Source organism: Lynx canadensis, chromosome C1, assembly GCF_007474595.2.
Source record: "Lynx canadensis isolate LIC74 chromosome C1, mLynCan4.pri.v2, whole genome shotgun sequence".
Classification (NCBI taxonomy): domain Eukaryota; kingdom Metazoa; phylum Chordata; class Mammalia; order Carnivora; family Felidae; genus Lynx; species Lynx canadensis.
In genome coordinates this window covers 56030239-56057194 of record NC_044310.1, presented here as the reverse complement: position 1 = coordinate 56057194, position 26956 = coordinate 56030239, and the positions used below count along the sequence as shown (strand labels likewise).

Genomic DNA, 26956 nt, shown 5'->3' with positions numbered 1-26956 from the left:
GAGCCACTGAATTTTCAAAGAAGCTTCAAGATGAGTTTGTGCAGTTTTTCACCACCTCGAGTTAGAAGTCTTATTGATTTCATATCCCTTTAAAATTAAATGTCATATAGTATCACATTTCACAATTCCTGTACTGTAGCAGAGAGGTGGAGGAGGCCAAAAATACTGGCAGTTGAAGTCCAGATAAGGAAAGAAAAAATGGCCCATGTTTGACATAGTAAACGGAGCTGAACTCAAAACAGGTCAGAGTTTTCAATGAATAACTTGTGGTTTTATGACTTCTTTGCATGATCTAAATGCGGTCTTAAGCTACCACGAGTTAACCAATCCACAGTGCCTGGGCAAATTCACTTTTGGCCAGATTGCTCTGACTACTAAATTGCCCTGATGTTAAAGTAGCTTTTGGCCCATTTTTTTTCTCCCCAAGTAAATGCTATGGATGGGTAGAGGGGACATTTATAATGTGTGCTGAGGCAGCTGGGTGATATTGCATTACTATCCTAGGAATACTGAGGAGTGGTTATTTTTAGCTTTCACCTGAGCAAACATGACTCAGTTTGTTGACCTGAATCCATCCAGCCCCTTCTTAAATATACAAACTCTATTAATCCTTAAACCACGCTAGTGACTAAGTAGGGCCTTCATTACATATACCTGTTAGTTGATTGTGGCTTCTTCAAAGGTTGCAGATAATTTCAACATCTTCCATTTTATTCTTTTCTCTTACAGTAATATCCTTCATACTTCTTTTTTTTTAATTTAAAGACAGAAAGTAAACTTTTTTTAAATTTTAGACACTGTTTTACGATGCATGTAGTCACAATTTTGTCTGTAGCTAGTGAAAACACTTTCTATTAGGTATTATCTTTGTTTTTAGTTCTCTGATAGGCTTTCTACCTAAAGAAACACCTGGGAATTCACTTTTAACTGTTGTAGGAGATTGTCCTAAGTTGTAAATATATTATTGCGAGAACATGAACTGTCCATGTTTGGATATCAGAATGTCTTTTTTACTTTCTCAAACAATACAAATATTTTGTGTTTTGAGCACTACTGGAAAAATTGAAGATGTTGAATTATCTTTAGGTATTTAAGGTATGTAAAAGGTTTTTGAGACTAGAGACTAGTCTCAAAATTTATTTATTCATGTGTAGAAAAATATTTGTGATTCCCATAGTATAACTTGAGATGCACTTGAGGCTTCTCCAAGTTCATTGCCATGAGATTTATGAAAATATTAGTATTCCTGGGATTTTTTTTCTTTATGCAAGATACACTAGACTAATGAAAGAATGAAAATAATTCAGGCCGCTACAAAGGCAGGCGTTCACTGTGTCCATTAAAAATGCAGCCTTTGTGCCCGTAAAGTGTTCAGCTTCTCTGTTATTAAGTTTGGAATGTGGTTTTGGAGCTTAGCTGAGGAACTCAGCTAGTTATTTTTCATTTTGGTCTAAGGAGGGAGAGACTTGTTTTTCAAAGTGGAGGGGGGGGGAGGGAAGAAATTAAAAAAGGTTAGGTTCATTTTAGAAGAATCGAAGTTTTAAAATGTAGTAACTATTTTCTGCAGCAAATAGTCAGTTTGAGTATGTTAGCCAAAAATAGAATTCATGACTTTTGTCTCCCTGTTTATTTCTCCAGCCACATTAAAAAGCATTCAGTTAAATGTGCCATTTAGTTTTTCTAATGTCAGAGGGCTATTTGGCTGAGTCAGCATAACCAAAGTTTGATCGATTCATATTTCTAATAAGCTAGAAGTCTGACTTTATGTGGATTACATGTAAAATGTCTTCGTGATACAGCTTTGGGTTTTATTTTTTATTTTTTTTAATTTTTTTTTAACGTTTTTATTTTTTGAGACAGAGAGAGACAGAGCATGAACGGGGGAGGGGCAGAGAGAGAGGGAGACACAGAATCAGAAGCAGGCTCCAGGCTCTGAGCCATCAGCCCAGAGCCCAACTTGGGGCTCGAACTCACGGACCACGAGATCGTGACCTGAGCTGAAGTCGGACACTTAACCGACTGAGCCACCCAGGCGCCCCACAGCTTTGGGTTTTAAAGAAAACCTTCCCTTGCATGGATTTGTGGTGCTTCTGTGGTGTACTGAAAGACTTTCAGCTAGAGTTCAGTTGTGCTGTGTTTCTGGGTAAGTTTTAGTAGACATTGCCCCAACTCTCTGCAAACATAACATTTTACTACTCAAAATTTACCATTAGGACAGATATTTAGGGATAGAAAAATGTGTATTTGAGCATTAGAAGCAGGGCAAATATTAATAATGTACCCTTTTGCCTCCTAAGTGACTTTCCTCTTGCTTTACATATTTCTCTAGGTGTTATCTGATCTCTATTACAAAAGGAATGATTTCTGCTCCTAAAAGGTCTGAAAGTACAGTATGCCAATTATAATATGCACAGAATTAGACGTTTAAACTTGCATAATTTATAATGTTTTCCTTTCCCTGCTCATTTCCAGAGATAAGTTTTATAAATACATTTTAAAAATATATTGTAATACCAGGACCCACATGATGAAAACTGTGAAAATTATCAAAGAAATATAAACATGAACTCTAGTTAATGGAGAAGCAATCGTTGTTCTTGGATAGGAAAACTAAATGTTGAGAAAGGATGCCAATTCTGTCCACATTCATTTGTAGATTTAATGAAATTTCAGTCAAATCCCAGCGAAAGGATAAAAAGGATAAACTTGAATGGATTTGTGGAGGGGATTACCCTAGCAGATACTGATACAAACCATCATTTTATTGGATTCAAAACAATGTTGTATTGAGCCATGATGTGACAGTCCAATACATGAAATAGAGCAGATTTTCCAAAAACATCTATTTGGTTTACATGAGATAAAGGCAGTATCCTAAATCAACAAGAAAGGAGAGTCTGTTCAGTAAAGAATAATTTAAATATTTAGAAAAAATAAAACTTAGAACCTCACTTCATCTTTTACATCAAAACAAATTTCATATGGACCAACTATTTAAATATTTAAGAAAAAAAGAAATTGTAAAAAAAATAACTAGAAATTAACAAAGGTGGCTGTTCATTGAATTTGGATATAAAGAAAGTCTAAGCACAAAATCATGAGAAAAAGCAAAACAGACATTCTATATAAAATCTGGAACTTCTCTAGATTTAAGTATGCCATAAACAAATTTAGACAGCAGATGGGAAAGTTAAGGTAAGTTACTAGCAAAAAATATTAGGCAAATAATTATTTATAGACAACCTTTATAAGCGAGGGGGATTTTGAGAAATTAAATTTGGTGTTATCATGTGACTGATTATTTTGCAAACACTGGTTGAAAATTTTTAATCATATAAAAATGTAATAGCTAATTTTTGTACTTTTCATGTGCTCAAACACTGTTCACAGTACATACTTTTCATGTTAACTCTAATGTATACAATGACTCACAGAAGTACATATTATTGTTTTTAAAAACATTTTTTAATGTTTATTTATTTTTGACAGAGAGAGAGAGAGAGAGAGAGACAGAGCATGAGCGGGGAAGGGGCAGAGAGAGAGGGAGACACAGACTCTGAGACAGGCTCCGGGCTCTGAGCTGTCAGCACAGAGCCTGACGCAGGGCTTGAACTCACAGACTGCGAGATGGTGACCTGAGCTGAAGTCGGACGCCCAACCGACTGAGCCACCCAAGTGCCCCAGAAGTACATACTATTGTTATTGCCATTTAAGAGATGAAAAAATACACATAGAGAGCTTTAGTAATTCACCCAAAAATTTCCTAGTGTGAATGAGTGGTGACACAGGTAGGAATTAGGGAATCAGGATGGGGCACCAGGCAGGTTGGCCTGGAGCTGGTGGTACTTACCACTGAACTACTCTGCTTCTTTAAGTGAATGAAAAGAAAAAGCTACAAACCTATGTATGTTGTGATCCTGTTTTATAGAAATATATGTTAATATGTATGTATTTTAAAGTCATATAATTCGTTTGTAATTTTTTATCTAATTACACACTCATAGAAAAGACAGTGTTTTGATATTTTTCCAACAGTGTTACTTCCCTCTAGTGGGATTTTGGGTGAATGTTGTTTTGAACTTTAAGATTTCTGTATTTTACAGATTTTCTTTTATAATCACCTAACTGTTTTACAATCACAAAACAGTGTTTTGATTTTTTTTTTTAATGTTACGTAGTTCAGGTGTGATGATGTCTATTGAAATGCACAGATCAAAAGCATGGCTTTTATATATCTCTGAAGTAGCAGTCAGTGTTTCAGTTTCTACTCTGATAGGTACCATACTAAGTGAGGGCCTGAGGTCAACATAGTTCTCTCTCTCGATCAAAAGCAGGGTTAGAACTAAGGAGAATCTTAGAAACCTACTGTCTTGGTCAATCTTAGAAACTAACCATCTTGTTTCTCAGATGAGTGTCCTGAAACCACTAGATTTAACCAATTTACCCAAGATGAACTGACAGTAAGTTGTTCAACCAGGCTTCAGACGCAGGACTTCTGACTTCAGACACTGTGCTCTGTGAAGTCCCAGAACCCTCCAAGCCCTGAGGCCTGTGGGAACTGAAGCACAGTTGATTTTTGTGACATTTGTTTGGAGTAAGGAAGTAACGGAACCAAAGTGGTTACAAATACATTCTTTCAATAAAAGTGATGGTGATTGAAGACATAATGGGAAGGCTCTTAGAGATACTTTATGACACCTGTGGAGGTCACTGAAGGATCCTCACCTGGATTTGGGGGATCCCTAGATATTACTGATCCCAATTATAGAAGGCGATATAAAAATTGGGGACAAATGTTAGCCAAAAATGAGCACTTCAGTGGATGATTTTTTTAAATCAGAAAACATTTTCTTTTCAGCTCCAGGGCCCACGACGGCAGTGTCCTACATGTCAGTGAAATGTGTGGATGTCCGTAAAAACCATCACAAGACAAAATGGTTAATGCCTTGGGGACCCAACCAATGCGACAAGATCCGAGACATCGAGGAAGCAATTCCAAGGGAAATTGAAGCCAATGACATTGTGTTTTCTGTCCACATTCCCCTTCCCTCCATGGAGATGAGTCCTTGGTTCCAATTCATGCTGTTTATCCTGCAGCTGGACATTGCATTCAAGCTGAACAACCAAATCAGTAAGTGTTCTCTCTTATCCCTTTACTACTTTGGAGATTTTTCCCTTCAGGTTCTTTCGGAGCCAGTTCTAATAACAGAAAATGAAAACATTAATAGCAGAAAATTACTGACTACTTGCTAGGCACTCTTCTGAATATCCTACTTTTACTAATCCATTTCATATTCCTAGCAATTTTGTGAGATAAGTCTTATTATTTCATTTTACAGATAGAAACCTTGGGCATCAGTGAGGTTGCTTAAGGTCAGGTGAGAGAGTGGAAGGGCTAGGATTCAAACCCATGCAGCTTGGCTTCAAAGTCTTGCCCTAAACACCAAGCTTTCTCACCTTTCTAGTGTTAAGAAGGAACTCATCCCAGCAGAGAGATTTGAGGATTTCTTAAAGGTCCCATGTTGAGAAAAGCCATCATATTAGTCAAGATCCCTGTCAAAATGGGAATGTCAACCCATGAGCACCCATTTTCCCATAAAACTAGGGTTTTGTTTGTTTGTTTTTTTGTTTGTTGTGTGTGTGTGTATGTGTGTTAGCTTACTCACTTGTGGTTCAAGACTCTGAGGACATGAGACATATACACATTGCATGAGCAGGAGATTACTGGATGATTTCTGGAAGACAGATCTATGTGTGGCATCTGAGAACAATATAGGGAAACTTAGGTTGAGAAGGAAGAAAACACTTTTTTTTAATGTTTTATTTATTTTTGAGAGAGAGAGAGAGCGTGCAAGTGAGGGAGATGCAGAGAGGGAGGGGACAGAGGATCTGATGTTGGGGCTTAAACTCACAAACCTTGAGATCATGACCTGAGCCGAAGTCGGGTACTCAAGCAACTGAGCCACCCAGGTGCCCCTAGGAAGAAAACATTTTTTACTGACACAGGATCCAGGGTGAGATGGAAAGAGGAAAAGGTGTGTTGGAGTCCTCTCTGCCTGAGGCATGTCCATGGATTAAAGCATCACTGTTTCCAATTCTTATTTTCCTGTATAGGCAATAATCTCAATATTTAATCATTAATTTCATTTTCTACAGGAGTTACCAATACATGTGCTTGATTGGCCTCTTATTGGGAACAAAAAGATATGCTAAGATGACTTTCCAGAATGGAGAGCATCTTCCATTCATTCAGTCTCTTACCCATTATTTCAAACTGTTGTGGAGTGCCTGCTACCACTAGGCATTGTGCTGATGGCTAGACATATGGATACGGATACAGATGAAGACACTGTCCTTTAAGGGGTTTATAGTCAAGTGGCAATGATGAGCAAATAAACAATCATTCTAGTATGATGTGCTAGGGGCTGCAACCACGGTGTGCACAGGAGGCTGTGGAAATACAAAGAAAAGTCTTTAGAACGTGGAAAGGGAAGACTGCCTTGGCACACACGTACATGTGTGTATATACGTGCGTGTGTGTGTATAGAAGTAAGCAAATAGATATTTAAAGTGAGTGTCAAAGAGTGAAAACCCAGATGAGGAGTTGGGGGTGAGGGTGGGGACAAATAAAAGAACATTCAAGCTAGAAGGAATGGCTGATATGAAGGTCCAGATTTGCACAGCCTGAAGCATTCCATGGTGTATTTTGTATTTCACATGTTCACATTCTCTTGCCTATTTGCCTTCTTCATTGTTTGTGTAACACATGTACTCATTCACTCATTCAAACTTCATTATGTCCCAACCGTATGTTAAACACTAAGTACTAAGGATACAAGACTGAACAAGAACATGTTCTTTTAAGGAGTTGGGAAAGACAGTGTTTGGGAGACATTTGACTTACCAAAAAGAAAGATATGTGCTACAATGAGAGGAATATGCAATGTTGTGACACTGTGATTTGTAAGAAATGTGTATTTGGTCATTCAGATCACCAAAATATACTTCTCATATATATTTGGTCTTTATCCAGTTCCTTGCTTACAGTTCCCACAACCCTTGGAATTTCCTGAGTGATAAGAACAATGGGAGCATCTTTTGTTATAATATTTGGTGCATCAATCCATAAAGGTGAAATGGGTGTCTCGTTCATAACAAGCCCCTTTCCACCACAACTGGGCTTATATACTGATGTGACTTTTGGAAAGCACTAAGGGTGGGGGCTGGTTGCCAGGGGAACCAAGCATGAAAACTCTTGATTTTCAGGGAGGGGAGAGGAGCTGGAGGTCGACTCAGTCACCAATAGCCAAAGATTTAATGAGTCATGCCTATGTAATGAGACCTCCATAAAAACCCCAAAGGAAGGGATTTCAGAGAGCTCCCAGGTTGGGAAACCAGAACACCTCCTATGCTACCCTGCTGGGCCCCAAGGTTTATGAGGAAACAAGGAATTCCTTCCTTCCTTCCTTCCTTCCTTCCTTCCTTCCTTCCTTCCTTCCTTCCTTCCTTCCTTCCTTCCTTCCTTCCTTCCTTTTTAACGTTTGTTTATTTTTGAGAGCGATTGGGAGGAGCAGACAAAGACAGTGAATCTGAAGCGAGCTCTGCGCCGGGACTTGAACTCATGAACCATGAGATCATGACCTGAACCAAAGTAGGACACTCAACCCACTGAGACACCCAGGCGCCCCCAAGAATGAATTTCACTAGGGACCTTGCCCCATGTAACTCTGATCTGGCTGTTGATTCATATCCTTTGTAATAAATTGGTAATCTAGTGAGTTAATGGGTTTTCTGAATTCTTTGAACTGCTCTAGCAGATTAAACCCAAGTAGGGTTTTGTGGGAACCTCTAATTTTATAGCCAGTTGGTCAGAAGTACAGGTAGCACCCTGGGCCTGAGATTGGCATGTAAAGCGGAAGGTGCTCTGTGGAACTGAGCCCTTACCCTTTGGGATTAGGTGCCATCTCCAGTTAGATAGTGTCAGAATTGAGTTGTGTTGTAGGACACTCTGCTGGTGTCAGAGAATTGTTGGATATGGGAGTACCCACTCCCAATACCCACACACAAACGCACGCGCGCACACACACACACACACACACACACACACACCCTATTTGGTGATGAGAACCTATTATATATATGTTAACAACTTCACAAATGAATTACTTCCCAGAAAATATTAATCCTAAATATTAAAAATGCCTTCAGTGGTGAGGCTTTAACTTAAACATTTTTATATGTAAATGAATTTCAACGTCTTCTGTTTTTTTCTCTCTCAAGTATGTATTCTGCCTCCAAAATATATTTTATCTGCATCTAGAAAAAAGATTGTACTAAAGATTCTTACCTTAAAAAATTGTTAAATTTCTTGTAACATGAGGGCTCATACCTGATGGGGGCAGACTAAAAAATTAAGATCAGCAACTAATAGCTCCTTCAATGAATGTATAAAGTAACTGACACCGTAGAGCCATCAAGAAAACCAGGTCAATAAAATACTTTTTTGGGGCAGTAGCTATAGGTGAGAGCTGTTAACTTTAATATGAGAAGGTTACATGTTAGGTTTGTGGGAATATTTTTTCCCTACATTTATTCTCTATACCTTTGTTTACGGACACTGAGGAAGGCATCAATTAAATAGTGATTACTTGTCTGCTTATAGAGAGATTTTTAATTGTAATAATATTTATAAGACGCTGGAGGTCTATGTTTTCCTCTGATCCTATGTTAACACATGAGACTGCTGTCTACTTTTTATATTTTATCATTAGTTTGGATGCCTTTCTGGCAGAAGCAGTAGGACAAGAAAGAAGGGATCAGGGGTGTGGTAAATAGGATCCTATTATATGTGAATGACTTCCTGCTTATCAGAGATTCAGCTGTAACAATATTACCTCAAATGTAAGGAGAAGTCAGGACCAATTCTATTTTTTTCTTTAAACTTTCTTAGGCAGCCGATGAAATGAGTTCCAGATTTCAAATAAGAGATTTTACCTATTTGATATGTAAAATTTTTCTCTATCTAATAAACATACCTTTGAAGAATCTTTGAGCAGATAAAATAATCTAAGAATTATGTATTGTATTTTAATTTGAAAGGGAGAGCACCACTGGGGAAGAGGGAGTGTGGGGGGGGGGCGGTGCGGGGAGAGAAAGAGAGAATATGAATATCTTAAGCAGGCTCCACACTCAGCATGGAGCCCGATGAGGGGTTCTATCCCATGACTGTGGTATCATGACCTGAGTTGAAATCAAGAGTCAGACATTCAACCAACTGAGCCACCCAGATGCCCTAAGAATTATATATTTTAAATGACGTTTAGTCATTTGATACTAAATGTATATTCTTTTCAGACTTTTCCATTTAAGGTAATACTGGTTTTAGCTAGAATTTGAGATCTTGACAAACCCTCAGGAACTGGAAAATATTGACTTACTCTTTAAAAGCTTGTCATTATGTAATCAGTTCTAAGATTCATCAGATTGATGCCTTCGGGGGGGGGGGAGTGATGACATTCTAGGGAAATTTATAGTGACAAAAGTGGTTAGAGAATGTATATTATATTTGATTATTGACAAAGAAGATAGTCTATGTACCTTATGTAAAAAAGGTAATCCGTGTTTGAAAAAGCAACTTTAAACAGAACCCCTATTTTTCACCTTTTAAACATAAACATTTTACAACCTACAATTGTCCTTCAGTGATAAGTATGGAAAGCAGTAGGCGGTTCAGCTTTGAAGTGGTGATAGTTTTAAAACAACAGGCTGGGGGCGCCTGGGTGGCTCAGTGGGACTTTGGCTTAGGTCCTGATCTCATGGTTTGTGAGTTCAAGCTCCGCATCAGGCTCTATGCTGTCAGCTCGGAACCTGGAGCCTGCTTTGGATTCTGTGTCTCCCTCTCTCTCTGTCCCTTCCCCGCTCTCACTCTGTCTCCCTCTGTCTCAAAAATAAAGATTAAAGAAAAAAAATCAAAAAGAAAACCCAATACGCTGTAAGAGCTGGGGAGGGGAGTCCCATTCAAGGGAATCTAGAGACCTATAGATGCTTAGAAACAGGAATAATTGACCTTTCAGTGAAATACCAATGACAAATTCCTAGCAGACCTATCTGTCAAAAATCTGTGATTGAGTTGTTGCTAACTTTTTTCTGAACCTTTCAAAGCCTTGGAATTAACCTGTTTGTCAGGGCACAAACATGGTGCTTCTGTAGAGTTGTAAGGGACACAGGACTTCAGTTTTTACCACATAGAGGAAATGGAGAGAGTATGAGTATACAAAAGGGTGTCCGAGAAAAGTCAGGTGAAACATCTGGTATCTGGATATATGGTTAATCACTGCAAACAATGAATGCTTATCTGTGTGATGGGCTTAGATTTTATGTGACACCAAATTCTGTTATTTGAAAATATCCTCTAAAGTGGGTGTATCTCATTCTTTTTAAAGTGTATTATCAGTCACTCGATTTATGTATGCATTTGTGAAAGACAGGTTTGGATTGGCTAAGATGGTGCCCACTTGTTAAAAGGAATTTCACTCTACTGATTACAACTGCAAGTCACATACTTAGCATAACCTCAGACTCTCCATGGGGCTTCTTTTGAGGAACCTGGGTGCAGAGATCAAAGAAACTTTTTTTTTTTTGACATGCATCTACCACGCTTTCAAATCTACAGGCTGTTGAAGTAGAAGCACCGAGATTCATTGGCAGAGAGCCTTAAGATAGATTGATCTGTGTCGAGTACTAAATCTAGAATTTTAAGGGGTTTGAAAATTCCTTACACTGAAGAAATAATGGTAAATGCTGTGTGTTAAGAAAAGCCAGCACATCTATTCTGTTCTTAGGTAATGAAGTCATTGTCTTGCCTTGAGCCACTGCGATCGAGTGTTAAGTTTTATTTGCTTGTTTCATTACTGTAAATGACTGCATGAAATGATGGAATTATTTCTGTAACTGACAAGTGATTTTTCTTCTCTCAAACTGAAAACATTTCTATAAAAACATATTTCTAGTCAAAAAAATAATTAGAATGATAATATTACCCAGTTTTCAAGTTCAATAGCTGAGAGTTCTGCTTCACTTTTTACAAAGTGACTGTGCTCTTCCATTTGTACACCTGTTATGGAATGTTAGATAGACACCACACACAAAGACAATTAGAATAAAAGAACAATCTGTTGACTGTAAAAAACAGTCATGTTATCCAGAATGATTAGGGGTGAATTTATAGGAGGAAGAAAGTCTGTGAACTCATTCTTAGCCATTAGCAAGAATCTTGGTTCTTAAGTCTAGGTTTCCAGATGCCTTTTGGGAAGATTCCACAAAGAGAGCTTAATGGGGGAGAGGATTCCATATGCCATAGAACTACAACTGCTAATGATGGATGGAACCAGGCCATTGGTAAAATGGTATTCATGCGGCTGGAGTTCCGTGCTTTATCAGATAGTCTTTTTTAACAAAATATGTTGAAGCAACTACGGAGAAGAAATGTAATTCTACCCTCCCATTACTTTCAAAAAGAGACCGTATTTGAGTCATGACCATGTGACAGTCTCTGTTTTTAAGAAACATTTCTGATTGGATAATTTTTATTACAGGCTGGTGTCATCAATATTTTTTCAGTTACCTTTTATATTTCTTTACCTACCTTACTCAGAGTCAGTGTGAACAAAAATGACTTCAGATTTTCCCTCTGCCTTCTCCTCCCCAAAAAAGATAAACTGAAAAAGCTCAAAATACATCAAAAAGATCCAGGAGACTTAAATGTGGTGGGGCTTGAGGAGGTGGGTAAAAGATAGGGAGGTTATCAATATTTGAGATGAGCTTATGTGACCAGTTGGCTTTCTTCATGTGGAGTTCTGTGCCCCCTTAAAACCAAGGCAAGAACCTAGAATTTTCTAGTATGAATCAGCCTTAACTACTGACTTAGGATAGAAAGAAACTAAAATCACGGGAGAAGAATATATTTTGTTGATTAACCAGAACAGTAGAGATTAGGAACATCGTGTTTGTTTGCTTTCATTTATGGATTATCTTTCCCTTTGAGGGACTCTCTTCAGCCACAACTTTGGAATTAACCATTGTGAACAGGTTTATATTGGCAGGAACATGGGAACCTGTGACTTTGTTTTATTCGGGTGTGATTATTGGTAAGCTCATTACTTGGATAGCATCACTATAAACTCTCTGGATCTCCATTATCTGGCTCAAAGGTTTTGTGTTATGTATATCCAAGAGAAGAAATACAGCCTAGAAACAGAATTGGGCTCCTCTAAAACCTTCCCATGATTTTTAAATTAATGTTTATAGTTTGGTATATCCAGTCCCTCCTATTTCCTTCCGGTTATCCATTGGCTTGCGGGTCAATTTAACATTGGAAAGTAGATTGTATCAGGTTAGTTTCTAGTCATAACAAAACATACTCATCTATGGTTTGAATAATTTATAGTAATTGTTATTAAACCTCAGCTGTGTGATTGCAGACTTTGAGCACTGCAAGGAACGTAAAATGCTGCTAGTCTAGTAATCTTCAACCAAGAAGCCTTATGGGTGGACTTCAAGGGCCAGGGAAGCCCCCTGGTATTCTGTGTAAAACTCCAGTCATATTTATTGTATCTATTTTTAGACTAAGAGGGTTTGTGGCTTTTGTCAAGTTTTCAAGTTGGGTACTTGTCCCAGAAATGTTAAAGGACTAATCTTTTAATTTACTGGACGAAGAAACCTTACACCCTGAGATACTTGCCCACTGTAGCATAGCTGGCTGAATACAAAGCAGGATCTCCTAGTTGTACATCAACCATGTAGGTAGGTGGATGGTACACAGCAACAAGTACACAACTTATACAGGTCAGTGAGCCTTCTACCAAACAGCACCCAAATATTCTTGGACAGAAGTTGCACTGGTCTTTCTAAGATGGTGCATTTTCTATTTTTCTCTCTTAGATCTCCCAATCTGTAGTTCAGCGAATGTACTGCAGTCTAGAATCTGTTTATAGTACCACAGCTGCAGATCACCCACGTGTCTGATTTCCTGCTCTGAGTTTAGAATATAAACGAGGAGATTCTCTTTGCATCCATAACAAGTATATCCTGGTTACTAAAATAAATCCTGGTGACATCAATGAAGAATGTGAATAGCAAAGCAGCTAGCAGCAACAGATTCCTTGATGGCACCCCCACTATATATAAGGTGTTTAGTTTTTTTTTCTTTTTTTTTTTTTAACCTCCTCTTCTGACTTTGGGTATTCTTGTCAGTATTTAAATGCCAGTCAGTCATCACATAGCTAATGTGAGGTTGTTTTCCCCAGAATCATACTTCAATTTTGGTTAACTTAAGAAAATATAAAGAAAAACGATTTTCTGGATTATGCTTTTCAAAACAAAAGTAAGTTAGATGGGGGAAGGAAAATCCTCTGTTCAACAAAGCAGAATTCTACTTGCAAAAGTGCCAGGGACTCTACATTTGAAAAAAAAAAAAATTTCCCTTAATATCTACCCATTGTCTCCACACTGAGGCTAGATATGGTTCCAGTTCCTCTTTTGCTTTAGTAAATTAGTACTAATAGTGTTAGTTGGAGAGGTAGTAGTAATTCTTTAGAGCAAGAGGAGGTTCTGGTTTTTAAATTTTTGTGGTCGAGGTTATTTCCTAAAATAATTGTTCAAGGAATCTGTCTTTCCTGCCTTACCTGTTATTCATATTATGGCCATAAGGGAAGTTCAGACCTAACCTAACAAAGGTTATATCTTCTTTACAGGTAAGGTTTGGGGGAAGATTGAAAATATTGAAATTTTATATGTATTCTAATTTAAATATTTAAATTTAAATTTTTAAATATTCAAAATATTTAAATCCAGCATCTTAAAAAAAATGTTGCTGCCACACAGTTGAAGTCGTCTCTTGAAGTATGGAGCAGCTTAACACTGGTAGTAATCAAGCAAAAGCTTGTTGGAGTGGAGAGAATCGTAATGGTGACCACAGTGATACTTTGCACTGGGTGGTGCTGATGGTTGTCTTTGTGACCAGCCATTCGCTTTGGCTTCATACCATTTTCTTGCAGAACTAGCATATTTCCTGTCCCTCAGAGTGCGGGCTTCCACCACACCAGCTAAGTGGGCTGCTGGCCACACGACCAGCCCCCCAGCCGCAGCTGATTGGATTAGGATGGGCCCTCGACCTAAGGAGAGCAATCAGATTCTCTCTTGTGCAACATTGGGATTCAGTATTTCTAGGCCGACCTTTACTGACATCTAAATGAGAAGCCCTGAGGGCTCCCTGGGCAACCATCATTCACCACATGGATGGAGAAGCCACAGAGTGGGGAAAACCAGGTGCAAAGAGACAAGTGGAGGTGAAGGTCTATGGGGTGTAATTACAATCGACTACAAAAGATGACTTTCTTCCTCGTTCTAGTCCCTCAGGTTTGGTAGTGCTTTCTGCCCTCAAATTTCTTGAGATACCCTTGTTTCCATCCAGCTGATTTTTTTTTTTTTTTTTTTTTTTTTTTTTTAATTTTTTAATGTTTATTTATTTTTGAGAGAGAGAGAGAGCTGGGGAGGGGCAGAGAGAGAGGGAAACACAGAATCCAAAGCAGGCTCCACACTCTGAGCTGTCAGCACTGAGCCCGATGCGGTGCTCGAACCCACAAACTGTGAGATCGTGACCTGAGCCAAAGTCGGATGCTTAACTGACAGAGCCACCCAGGCTCCTTCCAGCTGATTTCTTTCTACCTAGTGCGGGTGAAATCCTGCTACCTGCAACCGAATCTTCTCTGATCAAGACAACTTTACTTTTATTTCATCTGATCATATCAACAGGTCCCTCTGGCAGAGTGAGGAAATTGACATATTCAGAGTCTTACAGCTGAGAAATAGAGGGGTTATAAGCAAAAATGATCTCTGGAGTCCAGTGCCTTGACCCCACCCCCAGTCTGTCTGTAGTGCTACGGAGCATCTCCCTGTTCTGAACAGGAAATTATACCAGATGACTCCTGAGGTCCTATCACTCCAGCTCTCTTTTGCTCCTAGTCCATGACTCACTTAAGATTCTTTTGCTTTATAAAAATCTTATGAGTATCCCTTCAGCATTATAAATAGGTGACTTCACAGACCCTCAAGTATGAACCATTTTTGAAGATGCCCCTCTGCTAGTGGGTGAGCTTAGTGTTGACATGAGTGAGTTTTCTAGTATTTTATTTTGTTATGTGTTTACCTTGCGTTCATTTCTAGTCCTTGGGTAGGCAGACAGGGTTGGTGTACTGGAAGTGTATTTTTAGTCTGACATTAAAAAATGTATCATAGACACCAACACAGGAAGCAGTTTTTAGGTGAGTCAGTGTATAAATAACCTCAAAGAGTTTTCATAAAAGGAAGGTCGATCTTTTAATTCAACAGTCCGGCTTCTGAGTCCCTCTTCCCAACTTCCTTCATTCATTGAGTGGTCATTTATTGGGCTTCTACTACGTGCTGGCATTTTTTGGACTTAGGATTTAAGATACAAAGTTAAGTCCTTATCCTTTATACTACAGTTTCAAAAAACCTCATGGCCCTTCTTTGTTACTTCTCTCTATCCTGCAAGACTGAATTTTGAAGGCAGGGACTGTATCTTGTTCATCTTTTTGTCTCCATACTTAGCATAGCCCCAGGCTGTGTAAATACTCAAGATGTACTCAAAATAACTAATTAGGAGCTCAGTCTAGTGCAGAGAGAAAGAAATTAAAAATTACACCAATGTGTTCAGTGCTAAGTGCCTAGAGTATTCCATAAACAAAGAAGGGGAAATGATTAACTTAACTGAGAAGGTAATTTTTTAACCAAGTCCTGAAGGGTGGAATCTTCAAGGAGATGTTGAAATTTGTGACTAATATATGATGGCAAAGAAACAGTCCAAGAGTAGCTGAATTTTGTTCTAGGAAACCAGAGTGTTTGGGCTAAATTCTTGACCTGACACTTATAAGTTTTGTGACACCTTTGGTAAGTTAATGAACTTCCTTGTACTTCATTTTCTTCATCTATAAAATAGAGGTGTGTAATTGTAGTGCCACCCTTATAAGATTGTTTTAAGGATGAAACTAGCATAATACTTACGCAGCTTTTACATAGTAAGTGCTTGGTACATGGTCAATGCTCAGTAAAGTTGAGTTCTTATTATTCTTGGACTCAAGCAGAAAGGAGTGTGAGTTCTGGAGAGAACGTAGAAGTCCAGAAAGGAAGATAGCAGGGCTGAGTGTGCAATACAAGGACCTGGGTGGTTGCTGGCAATAGGCCTTTCATTACTTCAGGACAGTGGTTCTTAACTTTGGATCCAGGACCTTGACCTTCAGAGAAGAATGTGCATAAGTCCCATTGAGACATCTTGTATTCATGTTTCAACTGAACCCCCAGAGGTTATCCGTGAATCTTTAGGTAAGAGCTCCAACTTCATGATATTGGTGGACCCCATGAGTTTCAAATTACATGTTGATCAGTACTTAAGCAATCGGAGAACACCCTAAAATAGAAGATGTGGGAAATTTTCAGCATCCTTAGGAGAATATGCCCACGAGGCATGGTATAATTACATTTGACTGTAAATGTGTGTTAACATATAAATTAAAATGTTTTGGAATAGGATAATAATTTAAGATGAGAGTAGAAGTGTATGGGACACAACCTCTCAAAGCTCTGCAGACTGAAACTATGGCAGTGACTTCTCCAGGGTCACCTCGTTAATAGGTGAGGAAGTCAGGGCCAAGATACCTATTTTCCCACCATGAAATGCTGTGAAAGAACATGTATGTGAAGGACAGAGAGCCCATTTGTTAGCCTGGAGAAGAATTCATATTGGAGAGAAAAGATAAGCTCCTAAAAGACTGAGGGGGCAGTTAGTGAGTTGCATTGATGGCCAGGCAAAGAAATTTGGAGTTTGATCCTTAAGAAAAGGAATTTAAAATCACGTATCCAGTGCTGAAATAAAATGTGGAATTCAGGATTTGAGATTCGTAGCTTGTTCTTTGTATTATGCAGCAGCTGGAAATCGCATTTCTTTTTTTTTTTTTTTCCATTTGGACTTCTCACACGGTGGTATTCCCGACGGGAGGGCATCTGTGAACTTTTTAATGGGAGAAGTCGTAAAGCTGGGTTAGGGCTGCTCGCTCGAGGCTGGCTGCCTTCGGAGGCAGGTAAAATCTGACTCCCCTTTTGCTTTTCAGCTACAGACACAGCCATCGCTGCCACCACCAGCTGAGTGACTCGGAATCTAGGGGTTGCCAGTAATTGTGGGTTTAAGTCACAGAGGAAAAAGATAAGAGAAGAGCAAGGCTGGTTTTTCCACAATTAAATGTTGCCTCTCGGGCTTCTCTGACGGCAGGAATCCAAGAGGTCAGGAACCACCAGCCATATTATTTTTCTCCCTGGCTGCCTGCCTTCATTTGTATCCCCTCCTCATTCATGGGAACGAAGAAAAGGTGGGTTGGAAATAAAAAGCTTGTTCTAGCCTACTTTTTCCTTTACGAAACTTGTCAGAAACAAAGCTTTCCCGTGAAACAGACGGAATCCCTTCTGCTAGCTGGCTAGTCCTGCTGGCAGCAAAAAGATATTTTGGGGTGAGGGGAGACAAACACTGTTGAAATGTACTATTGTCCTTTTATAGTTATGATGGTTGTTTCTCGAGTACTGCCGTGTACTCTGGGATTTTTGTATTTGCTACTGTTTAACTCTTACATTCGTCAGACTGGAGTTTTTATCCCTTGTCACTCTAATGCCTTTACAAGTGGCCTGAGGGCAGGGATTGTTTTATTGTTCTTTGTTTTTGCCACAATGCCGCAAGTGCAGAATGCAGCTCAGCAGCTGGTGGTGTGTTAGATTTCTACATTCGTGAAATGTTAGAACTAGATGGACCTTAGTTTGATCCAACTTCAGTAATTAATGAAAGAATACGATGCATAAAATACTCAAATGGTACAGCTATTAAGTGGCTTTACCTAGACCAAGAAACAGGGCTCCTAACTCAACTGATCTGTGACATAATGGCAAACAACTTGAGCTGTGGAGTCAGGCACACTTGAGTTCATAGTTTGCCTCTCTCCCGCTCTAGCAGTATGATCACAGGCCTCATTTTCCTCGTGTTGAGACAGCAGATAATCAATCATCTGTGTCAGGCTGGCATGTATGTGTCTGAAAATGTTTACACATCTGAATATGTCTGCATGGAGTAGGCACTCAAAAGTTGGAGCTTTTAAAAATCGTTGTTTTATTTCTTTTGAAAATACGATATCTTCTTGGGGCACCTGGGTGGCTCAGTCAGTTAAGCCTCTGACTTCAGCTGAGGTCATGATCTTGCACTCAGTGAGTTCGGGCCCCATGTCGGGCTCTGTGCTGACAGCTCAGAGCCTGGAGCTTGCTTCGGATTCTGTGTCTCCTTCTCTCTCTGCCCCTCTGCCTCTCATGCTCTGTCTCTGTCTCTGTCCCTCTCTCTCTCAAAAATAAATAAACATTAAAAAATTAAAAATACAATACCTTCTTTATACAAAAACTCCCATTTCTATGGTCTCTTCAGTATCAGAAAATATAGCCTAGTTCCTCTTGATTAGAACCTAGGAGAGAGAGCAGGTTAATATAGGGCTCTTAGGTGCATCCTGGAATGGACTAGAAATGAAAATTGTCGCCCCCCCCCCCCCCACAGGAAATAAGGGTCACCCCTCTGTGCAAAGGACTTTGGTGGTTTGTTCAGCAGTTAGTAAAGGAGTGCCTGCCTGCTGAGCAAAGAACCTAGAGGTTGGGGTAGTGAGGGAACAAGTCAGCAGGCCCGGCTTGCCTCAGAGGTGATAGGAACATAAATGAGTATAAGTGATGTGATGAGAGGCAGGGAGGCCACGGGCTGCCCAGACTTTGTGTTGTAGAGGCAAAGGGGGTGCCAACAACACCTGAAGGGCAAGAGAAGTTATTTCAAAGGAGAGACTGAGGGAGATATCAGGAGGGAAAGAGAAGAAAAAGGAGCATGTTCGTGCAGGTGTCTTATATTGAGGGAGGGGCAGTGGAGGTCTTCTGGGGCTCAACCAAGGGTGGTTTTGATTTTGCTTCCTTCTTTCTCTTTCTCTCTCCTTGTCACGGACACATCACCTCCCCCCCCCCCCCCCCCTTTGTGCTGTAAGGAGTCTGTCCATCTTCTGGAAGGCTGGGTGGCAGGCAGCCCAATATCGTCTCATTGCTGTTTGGAGCCTGAGTCTGGGGAAGGCCCTTGCTGATTGATCAAGGGTAGGCCCTCATCTGCAAATAGAGCCCCAAATCCTGAATTCCCCACACAAATCCTCTGTGTGAAGAACACTGGCCTGAATCCAGCAATAACACAGCTGTTGAAACAGCTTAGTCACCAGGGCAATGGAGGCAGTGCGGCAGGGGAATGCTGGGGTACAGTGCTCCGACATTTAGCTGGCTGGGAGCCCCCCTGAGAGCCGGTGCTGCAGAGAATCTGCTTCCCGCCCACAGGCATTCCCTTGTTTCTTTGAAGCGCAACCATAATCCCCTCCCTGGGGAGGCCAGAATGAGGAGAGAAACTAAAACATTCTAGGACCCAGAAGAGGAAAAGAAACGGTCACTCCTTTTAGACACCTGGTTTTTCCCTCTTAACGATCCTTGTTAATTTCTTGGATAACTTTTTTTTTCTCTGCCCCAGGCTAGGCAGTATGATTTAGATGTGGTGGTAGGAGTGGGGAATGTGTTCATTTACCTTATCCAGAAAATGTAGTGACTTACTCAGCTTGTGGGTGTCCAGGTGATGCACGGAGAAGTTAAGAGGGCAAGTCTTGGCCCTTCTGCCTGATCTTGCTTGGATTCCTGTAGCAGCTTTGTCTGCCAGAGCTCTTGTCTGAAGGACTCTAGGCAGATCTGGGCAAAATACTTAGCTGATTTCATCAGGATTTGGGGAGGACTAATAAACTGCCACCAAGTGACCCCATTCCTCTTCCAGCTCTTTGAAGAGCTGACCTTTGTGTTTTCTCTTTATCCTGGACTACTTCTGCCCTGTTTGTTTTGGAAGTTGTTAAGTTAAATTAGCCATCCCTTTCCTTTCCTGGTTACTGTATGAGAATGCAGCTGTCAGTCTGTGAACTCTGCCATCTATTTTTAGATTCAGTGTGAATGAAGCTCTCTTCTCTAATTGCTTTCCGAGAGAAGGGGTGGGGGCGAGAGGAAGAGGCAGGTAGATTTCTGTAACCATCAAATCAGCTATTCTAAATGCTGTGTACGTTGACAGTGTCCTGGGGAGAAAGCAAAGAAGCCCACTGTGTGTTTTGCTCCCTTGGCTGTCAAGTTTGTTTTCTCTCCGCATTTATGTTGATTATGGTCAAATGGGAAAGAGCTATTGCCATGTTTGCTTTCCAGTGTTTTAACACTTGCCAGCTTGAATGGTTCTGATTTCTCAAGCATTCTTAGGCAAAGATCGGTTCATTGTTGAATTCAGATTACTTGGAAAACAGGGATGGTTCTTCTGGTGATAGTTTCTACGAGATTAGGTAATCTTAAGTATGCTGAGAGCTGTGTCAGTGCAGTGGGCCTGAGTTTTCTCTAGATCTCTCTATGCTAATGTCCCCACCCTCTCACACAGCTGCGGGGCCTCTTTGCGTAAACATCTTTCTAAACAAAATGCTACAGCATTCAGAGCAAGCTTCTTCCCTTTGTCATCAGACCCTTCCTGCTTGCCCTCCTTGCCCATTCTCTCCACTCCCATTCTCTGCCATATTGAGTTAGTTGATTTCTCAATTTCTCTGACTTCATGATATTGTTTATGCTTCCATGGCTTTTTATTCATGCAGTTCCCTCTGCCTGTAAATCTTTCTCTTCATTACCTAATGAACTCTTACTCATCCTGTAAGTTACAGTTAAACATCACCTCTTATGGATGAGGTGATCCGGAAGATTATGTATTCTGTGCTATATTCTTTGACCCCCTAGCCAGCACTCTTGACATCTTTGTACTGACGGTATACTTTATATTCAAATGTAGTACTAACCACATGTGATTATACTTATTTGTGTTTATGCCTGGCTTCCCTACGCTACTGTAAACAATTAAGAGCAAACTTCACATTTTATGTCTTTTTTTTTTTTTATCCCCCACTATTGTGCATGGAAACTAGCAGGTGCTTAAAAATATTTGGTGGAAAGAAAAAATGAATTGGATGGAATGGTCTACCTAGCATTAGGGGTTTCAGAGGTATATTGATTCCCTCTTGGCAGCACCGGGTATTATGGGTTCTCAGTTCCTCATGAACTTCCTTTCCAACTTGGCAAAGGAGGCTTGAGTAGATTACCAAAGACATGACATGTCTTTTGGTCAGTGAGTGCCGTACCTCAGTGAGTGCTGTACAGGTTTTCTTCTCTGGAATCTGTTGCAAGTAATCCCACCTATTCCCTTATCCCTACACACTTGGGATATAGACCTCAAAGGCCAACCCTTTTATTGCTTTGCTAATCATTAAACTCAGAGAAATTCTTTGGTTTCTAGCCCCTGAGGTTGCATCTTGTTTCCTCCTTTGCCCCCACTAGCCCTCTCAGGCAGAATATTTATGCAGCTCCATATTATAATTTAGACAGACATGGGGAAAGGAGACACTACCTCCCTCAGGATGACTTCCCTTAAAAGCTCTCCTTTCACCCTGGGGAACAGGTACATTGTTCTTCAGTAGGACCATTGGGCCAACTTTGAGGAATCTTTCTGAGGGGTGTGTGTGTGTGTGTATGTGTACATGTATGCATATGTGTGGGAGTAGGAAAAGGGCAGCAGGCCCTGGGGAAAGAATGAATGCCACCAAAACAGAGCAAACTATAGACCACACATGTGGGGTATAGAAATGGTGGAGTAACAGAAGAAATTTTGGGTCATAGAAGTATTTGGAGAAAGAAGGGTGGTGTTAATTTGGCAGATACTTACTGAATGTCTGTTCTGTAAAGACCTGGGTGATAAGAGTGGTGAAAGAGACTGAGGCAGTCCCTGGCTTTCGGGAACTTCTCCGTCTTCGTGGGAGGTGGGTAGGGAGAGAAACGGTCAGGTAGTTGGACTGTAGGAGGTTAAGTGTTACAGTGATGGATGCACAGGGTGCGAGGGCCACTTCTTCAAGTTTTAGTGAGCGAGGGAAGGCAGGATTAAGTCTATCAAATTTTAGAAGACGAACAGGAGTCTGGCATGAGTGGGGATGCAGAGTGCTATCCTCAGCTCAGAATAAAAGGAACCTTTTTCTAATTCATCCGCTCAGAGGCGACACCTTTTTAAAATTTGGGGTGCTGGCAGGGACCTTGAGTATAGCCAGTGTAGTTAACCTTGAATAGCAGCTAGCATTTACTGAGTGTTTGCTGTATATGCCAGGGCCGTGCTCAGCAATTCATGTGCATTATCTCATTTAATCGTCCCAACTGTAGGAGATGGGCATTACCGCTGTCCTCATCTGTAGATAGAAGAGTTGGGTGACTTGCCCATCATTGCACAGGCACAAGTGGTCTAGGTGGGCTACAATTCCAGGCTGTCACCCATATTCCAAGGCTGGAGGCGGAGTGGCAGGCTACACTCAAGGTGACCTGCCACCTGGGTGACAGGAGTAGGGAAGAACTCCTAAAATATGAACCTAGAATACCAACCAGGGGCCAGAAATTAGCCTTTTATGCCATTCAGGGAGTTCCAGATCTTATTTTATTTATTTTATTTTTAGTTTTTTAAAAAAAAAATTTTTTTTAATGTTTATTTATTTTTGAGACAGAGAGAGACAGAGAATGAATGGGGGAGGGGTAGAGAGAGAGGGAGACACAGAATCGGAAGCAGGCTCCAGGCTCTGAGCCATCAGCCCAGAGCCTGATGCGGGGCTCGAACTCACGAACCGTGAGATCGTGACCTGAGCTGAAGTCGGACGCTCAACCGACTGAGCCACTCAGGCGCCCCTATTTTTAGTTTTAAATGTTTATTTATTTGAGAGAGAGAGGACTCACAAGAGGGGGAGGGACGGAGAAAGGGAGACAGGGGATCCAAAGCAGGCTGTGCACTGTCAGCAGAGAGCCTGATGTGGGGCTCGAGCTCACAAACCATGAAATCATGACCTGAACTGAAGTCAGACACTTAACTGACTGAGCCACCAGGGTGCCTCAAGGAGTTTCAACTTTTAAACATTTTAAGGAGGACCATGTAAAGGCATTGAAAGTATTTCAGAAGTCATCTCCCTGGCTGTAGTGTGGAGAACAGACAGGAATGGGGCATGTGGTTGAGTTATTTAGGCCCGAGAGCATGGTGGCCTTGAGCAAGAGGAGTGACTGTGAGGAGAGAGAGGGGAATAAATCTGCAAGACTTGATGAGCAGATTGTGTACCAGCTTTGGTTGTTTGGCTTTCTGAACCGTGGAAGTAGAGACCTCCAGTGGGAAGTGAGTCTGCAGGTTTGAAACTCCGGAGGGAAATCTGAACTTGAGAGGGGCTGGTGACACACCTCTCAGGGCAAGTGAAGTGAGTGAGAAGAGAGCCCCTCTCCAACCTGGCGAACACCAATGGATGTAGTTTTACTATATCCCGTGGTACTTCAGACTCATTCGTTTATGAAACAGTTATATCCCCAGCTCCTTTTCCAAATGTATAGCCTTTAAGCAGTACAGTAGGGATAAGTGGATGTTTTCTGAGTTGTCACTTTGCAAAAGGCCCAATGGGAGGAACGTTTCCCCCATTGCATATTTCAGACTGCTTACTTCAACTAGGAGATGGTGCTTCACATTACAGCAAGGGATCATTTTGACAATGCTTAGCAAAATGTCTTCTTACACGCGGAAAATATTTCTCCAGAATGCAAATGCTTGACGTGATGGAGAAAAACGACAGAGGTAATGTGAACTAAACTGTTAGGCTGGTTTGCGAAATAATTGTACTCATTCATTTTTATAACTGTGCACACCCAGGCCTGTAGGGCATCTTAAGAAAACAGCCAGGGCCAAATTTATAATTAGCTGAGTCCATTTTTGCCTGGCTTAACCATGGATGTAGGACAGGGTTGGTTTTGTTATTTCCTTAATTGAAAGCGTCAAGAAAATACAAGCCAGGTCAGAGAGTTTTTGATTGGGGAAGGAACGCTGGCATAAATAACCCCAGATTATATGTCTGCTGGAGGCTGGGAGGAGGCTGGTCTGTGCGGCCTCCTTCTGAGGTTACCCAAACAAGCTCTGTTGACTGGCGGCTCTCCTATGGAATGTGGGAGTGCATGTGAGCATTTTGAAATTTCTTTAATTTCTTCCCAGGGCAAAGGCCCAGGAAAACCAAGGTTTCTCAGGGAACCTAAAAGCTTCTGACAACCATAACATAATTCTTTATTTCCTCTTAATGTAACTTGCCCTCCCCTTTCTCCCCTTTATTTCCCGGTAACCGGTCAACCCAACCATCCTAAACCAGGGTGGAAGGGGAACTAGTATTTTTAAGTACTTGTGTACCAAATGGTCCTGTCAACAGCCTAGGGAAGTAGGTCCCATGATTTCTATTTTGCATGTGCAAACTGAGACTCATTCAAGGTCACTCATCCAGAAAGACGTAAAGATAGAATTCCGAAACAGATCTCTTTGGCCCACAGGCTCTACTATCTTGACTGGAAAATGCCCATTTCAAGAAGTCTAAATGAGAAGCATCCTGATCACTTCCTCAATGAATCTTCATCTTTTATTGCTTCACCCCACCGGGATCCATTCTTAATGTTAAACAGCTGCCCTAGATATCCTGCGGTGCTCAGATTCTTCCTATTTGTCTCCCCAACCATTTCTTGCTTTATGCAAAGGACTTGCTCCCCTCTCTGGCTTTCTTCTTGTCTTTGGAAAACTGATTGGCAAATGCTTTTCTCATGAAGGGCAGGGCAGGGCCGTTTAACTGAGAAGGTAACATGATTCCTAAGGATATGATTGGTCAATGCTTCCCAATATGGAAAGGCATAGATCTTTCCACCTGCAGTAATACTCTACAGTCTGAGTCTGCACCTACAGAACCATGGAGTGCAGATTTCCTCATGTCAGAGCACCACCCCCATAACAGGATGAAAATAGTAAATGTGAAGAACCACAGTGCCTTTCCACACCTCCTTTCCCAGTATTCCAAATGAATTTTCCACCCAACTAAAATGTGTCTCCAAAGCCATTTGAGAAATGTGAAGCTTGGACAGCCCACAGAATAGCAAAGCTGCTGGTTTGGTATAGGTGTGGAAAACCATGGGTTTCAAATCTACAAATGCCCTATATTGATACCTTACCACTTTTCCCCATGGAACAGGTATAACCAGTGTCCTCGTTTTATAGGGATCGTTCTCCAGGTGCCAGGGGTAGCCTTGGCCTTCCTGCCATTCTCCCAGGGAGTTCAAATTGGATTCTTCACTTTCATTATCTCTGGGGGTGTTGGGGGAAGGGGGGCAGTATTGCCCACGCAGTATCCCGGGAGTCATGAAACCGGTGTTTTATTACATGCAACATAGTCATTAAAGCTGAACTTTATTTCTGAGTCCATTGGAGGCAGAAGAGAAAATGATTCAGGGGGCTGACTTCACAGCTTTGCTGGGTTTCTCTGGCCGGTGCTTTCCTGTTTCTGAGTTCTGTGTTCCAGGTTTGGATAGGGGTTCATAGTGGGAAGTTCGATGTTCCTGAGACCTGGTAATGATGTTGAATTAAAGGTAGGTTATTAGATTTTCAGTTCCCTAATAAAATGATAAAAACAGTAGCTAATCCTTCATGCTTTCTGCAGTGTTCTAAGTATTTTTTTCCCACGTGGTAACTAACTTAATGGTCACAAAATCCTAAGAGACAAGTCCTGTTCCAGCAGGGTTAGAAGCCTGAGCATATGTGCCAGGGGGTGATATCACAAAGTCCAGTAAGGGAAGGTCAGAGGGTCACTTGAACCTGCCATTCTCCCTGTGGTTTCTGTTTTTTAAGTACACTATGAAAGACAGCCAAAAGGTATAGGACTGCAGTTCATGAAACTCTAGAAGCTTGATTCTGATGTTTCTAGAAGTGGGGCTTTTGTAGTCTTGACTTCTCTAGCTCAGGAATGATGACACCTGTCCCAGACAGCACAGGAAGTAAGTGATTGTGAGGATGAGGCGAAACATGTGATACAGTTTGTGAACAGTAATAGAAAGTTTTAGAAAGAACTTCACTTGATGGTGGAACAGAAAGAAAAGAATGGTGGTGTGAAGGCAGTATGAAAAGTGTCACCTCCACAGTATCACCCAGATCACATGATATTTCATTAGCTGAACTGCACAGAGAGTTTCATTTTGTTGTAGCTTAGTTTTTGTTTTTAGTGAATTAATTACAGACATTTAAAAATGGAGAGAGGTTTCGTAACAATTTGCATTTCTGCTTTGTCTTGAAAAAAGCAGAAGGTCTGGTGAGACCGACCTGTACTGCTTCATGATGGCTGTGGTCTGGAGCTACAAGCGGCGGCCTCCAACAGACAGGCTTAGTGCCACATCCAGACCCACCCTGTCCCTGATCTCCCATGTGGTTAGGGGCAGACTACAACATGAACTTAGCTGGCCCCAGGCTTCCAGCTCCATCATGTCACGTCACATCACGTTCTTAGGGCATGTCACACTTCCCCAGTCAGGTTTCTGAAATGGTGCTGTGTAGCTCAGATGAGAGAATTCCAGACACACTGCAAGCCATGCTCATGGCCTCCAAAGCACTACATATTTCTCTCCCGTAGAAAGCTGCAAAGGCTTTGGTTAGAGTTGAGTAGCCCGTGTTACCGCAGTGTGCTTGATTCAGGTGTCAAGTTTCATTTTGTTTGTTTTTAAAGTAAGCTCTACGCTCAACTTGGGGCTTAAACTCTGGACCCTGAGATCAAGAGTTACACCGTCTGCCAACTGAGCCAGCCATGTGCCCCCTGTTAAGTTTCTTTTGAAGTCTGCTGTTTTCTACCAACAAAGGTAGTTGAGGGTAGTTGGGTTTCGGGGTGACCCAGACCCAGGTTTAAGTCCCAACTCTGTC

General features: G+C 41.0%; 1 protein-coding gene across 3 annotated transcripts in view; it reads left to right on the top strand.

Annotated features, from left to right (window-relative positions):
- Window positions 1–26956, top strand: part of WLS (Wnt ligand secretion mediator) — a 101456-nt gene that overhangs the window by 37884 nt on the left and 36616 nt on the right. For all 3 annotated transcript variants that reach the window (XR_003970755.2, XM_030324540.2, XM_030324539.2), the window contains exon 2: window positions 4859–5131. Coding sequence is in view for 2 of the 3 variants with exons in the window: in XM_030324540.2 (XP_030180400.1) it covers window positions 4859–5131 (273 nt within the window). In the remaining variant the exon portion in view is untranslated. The remainder of the gene's footprint in view (window positions 1–4858; window positions 5132–26956) is intronic.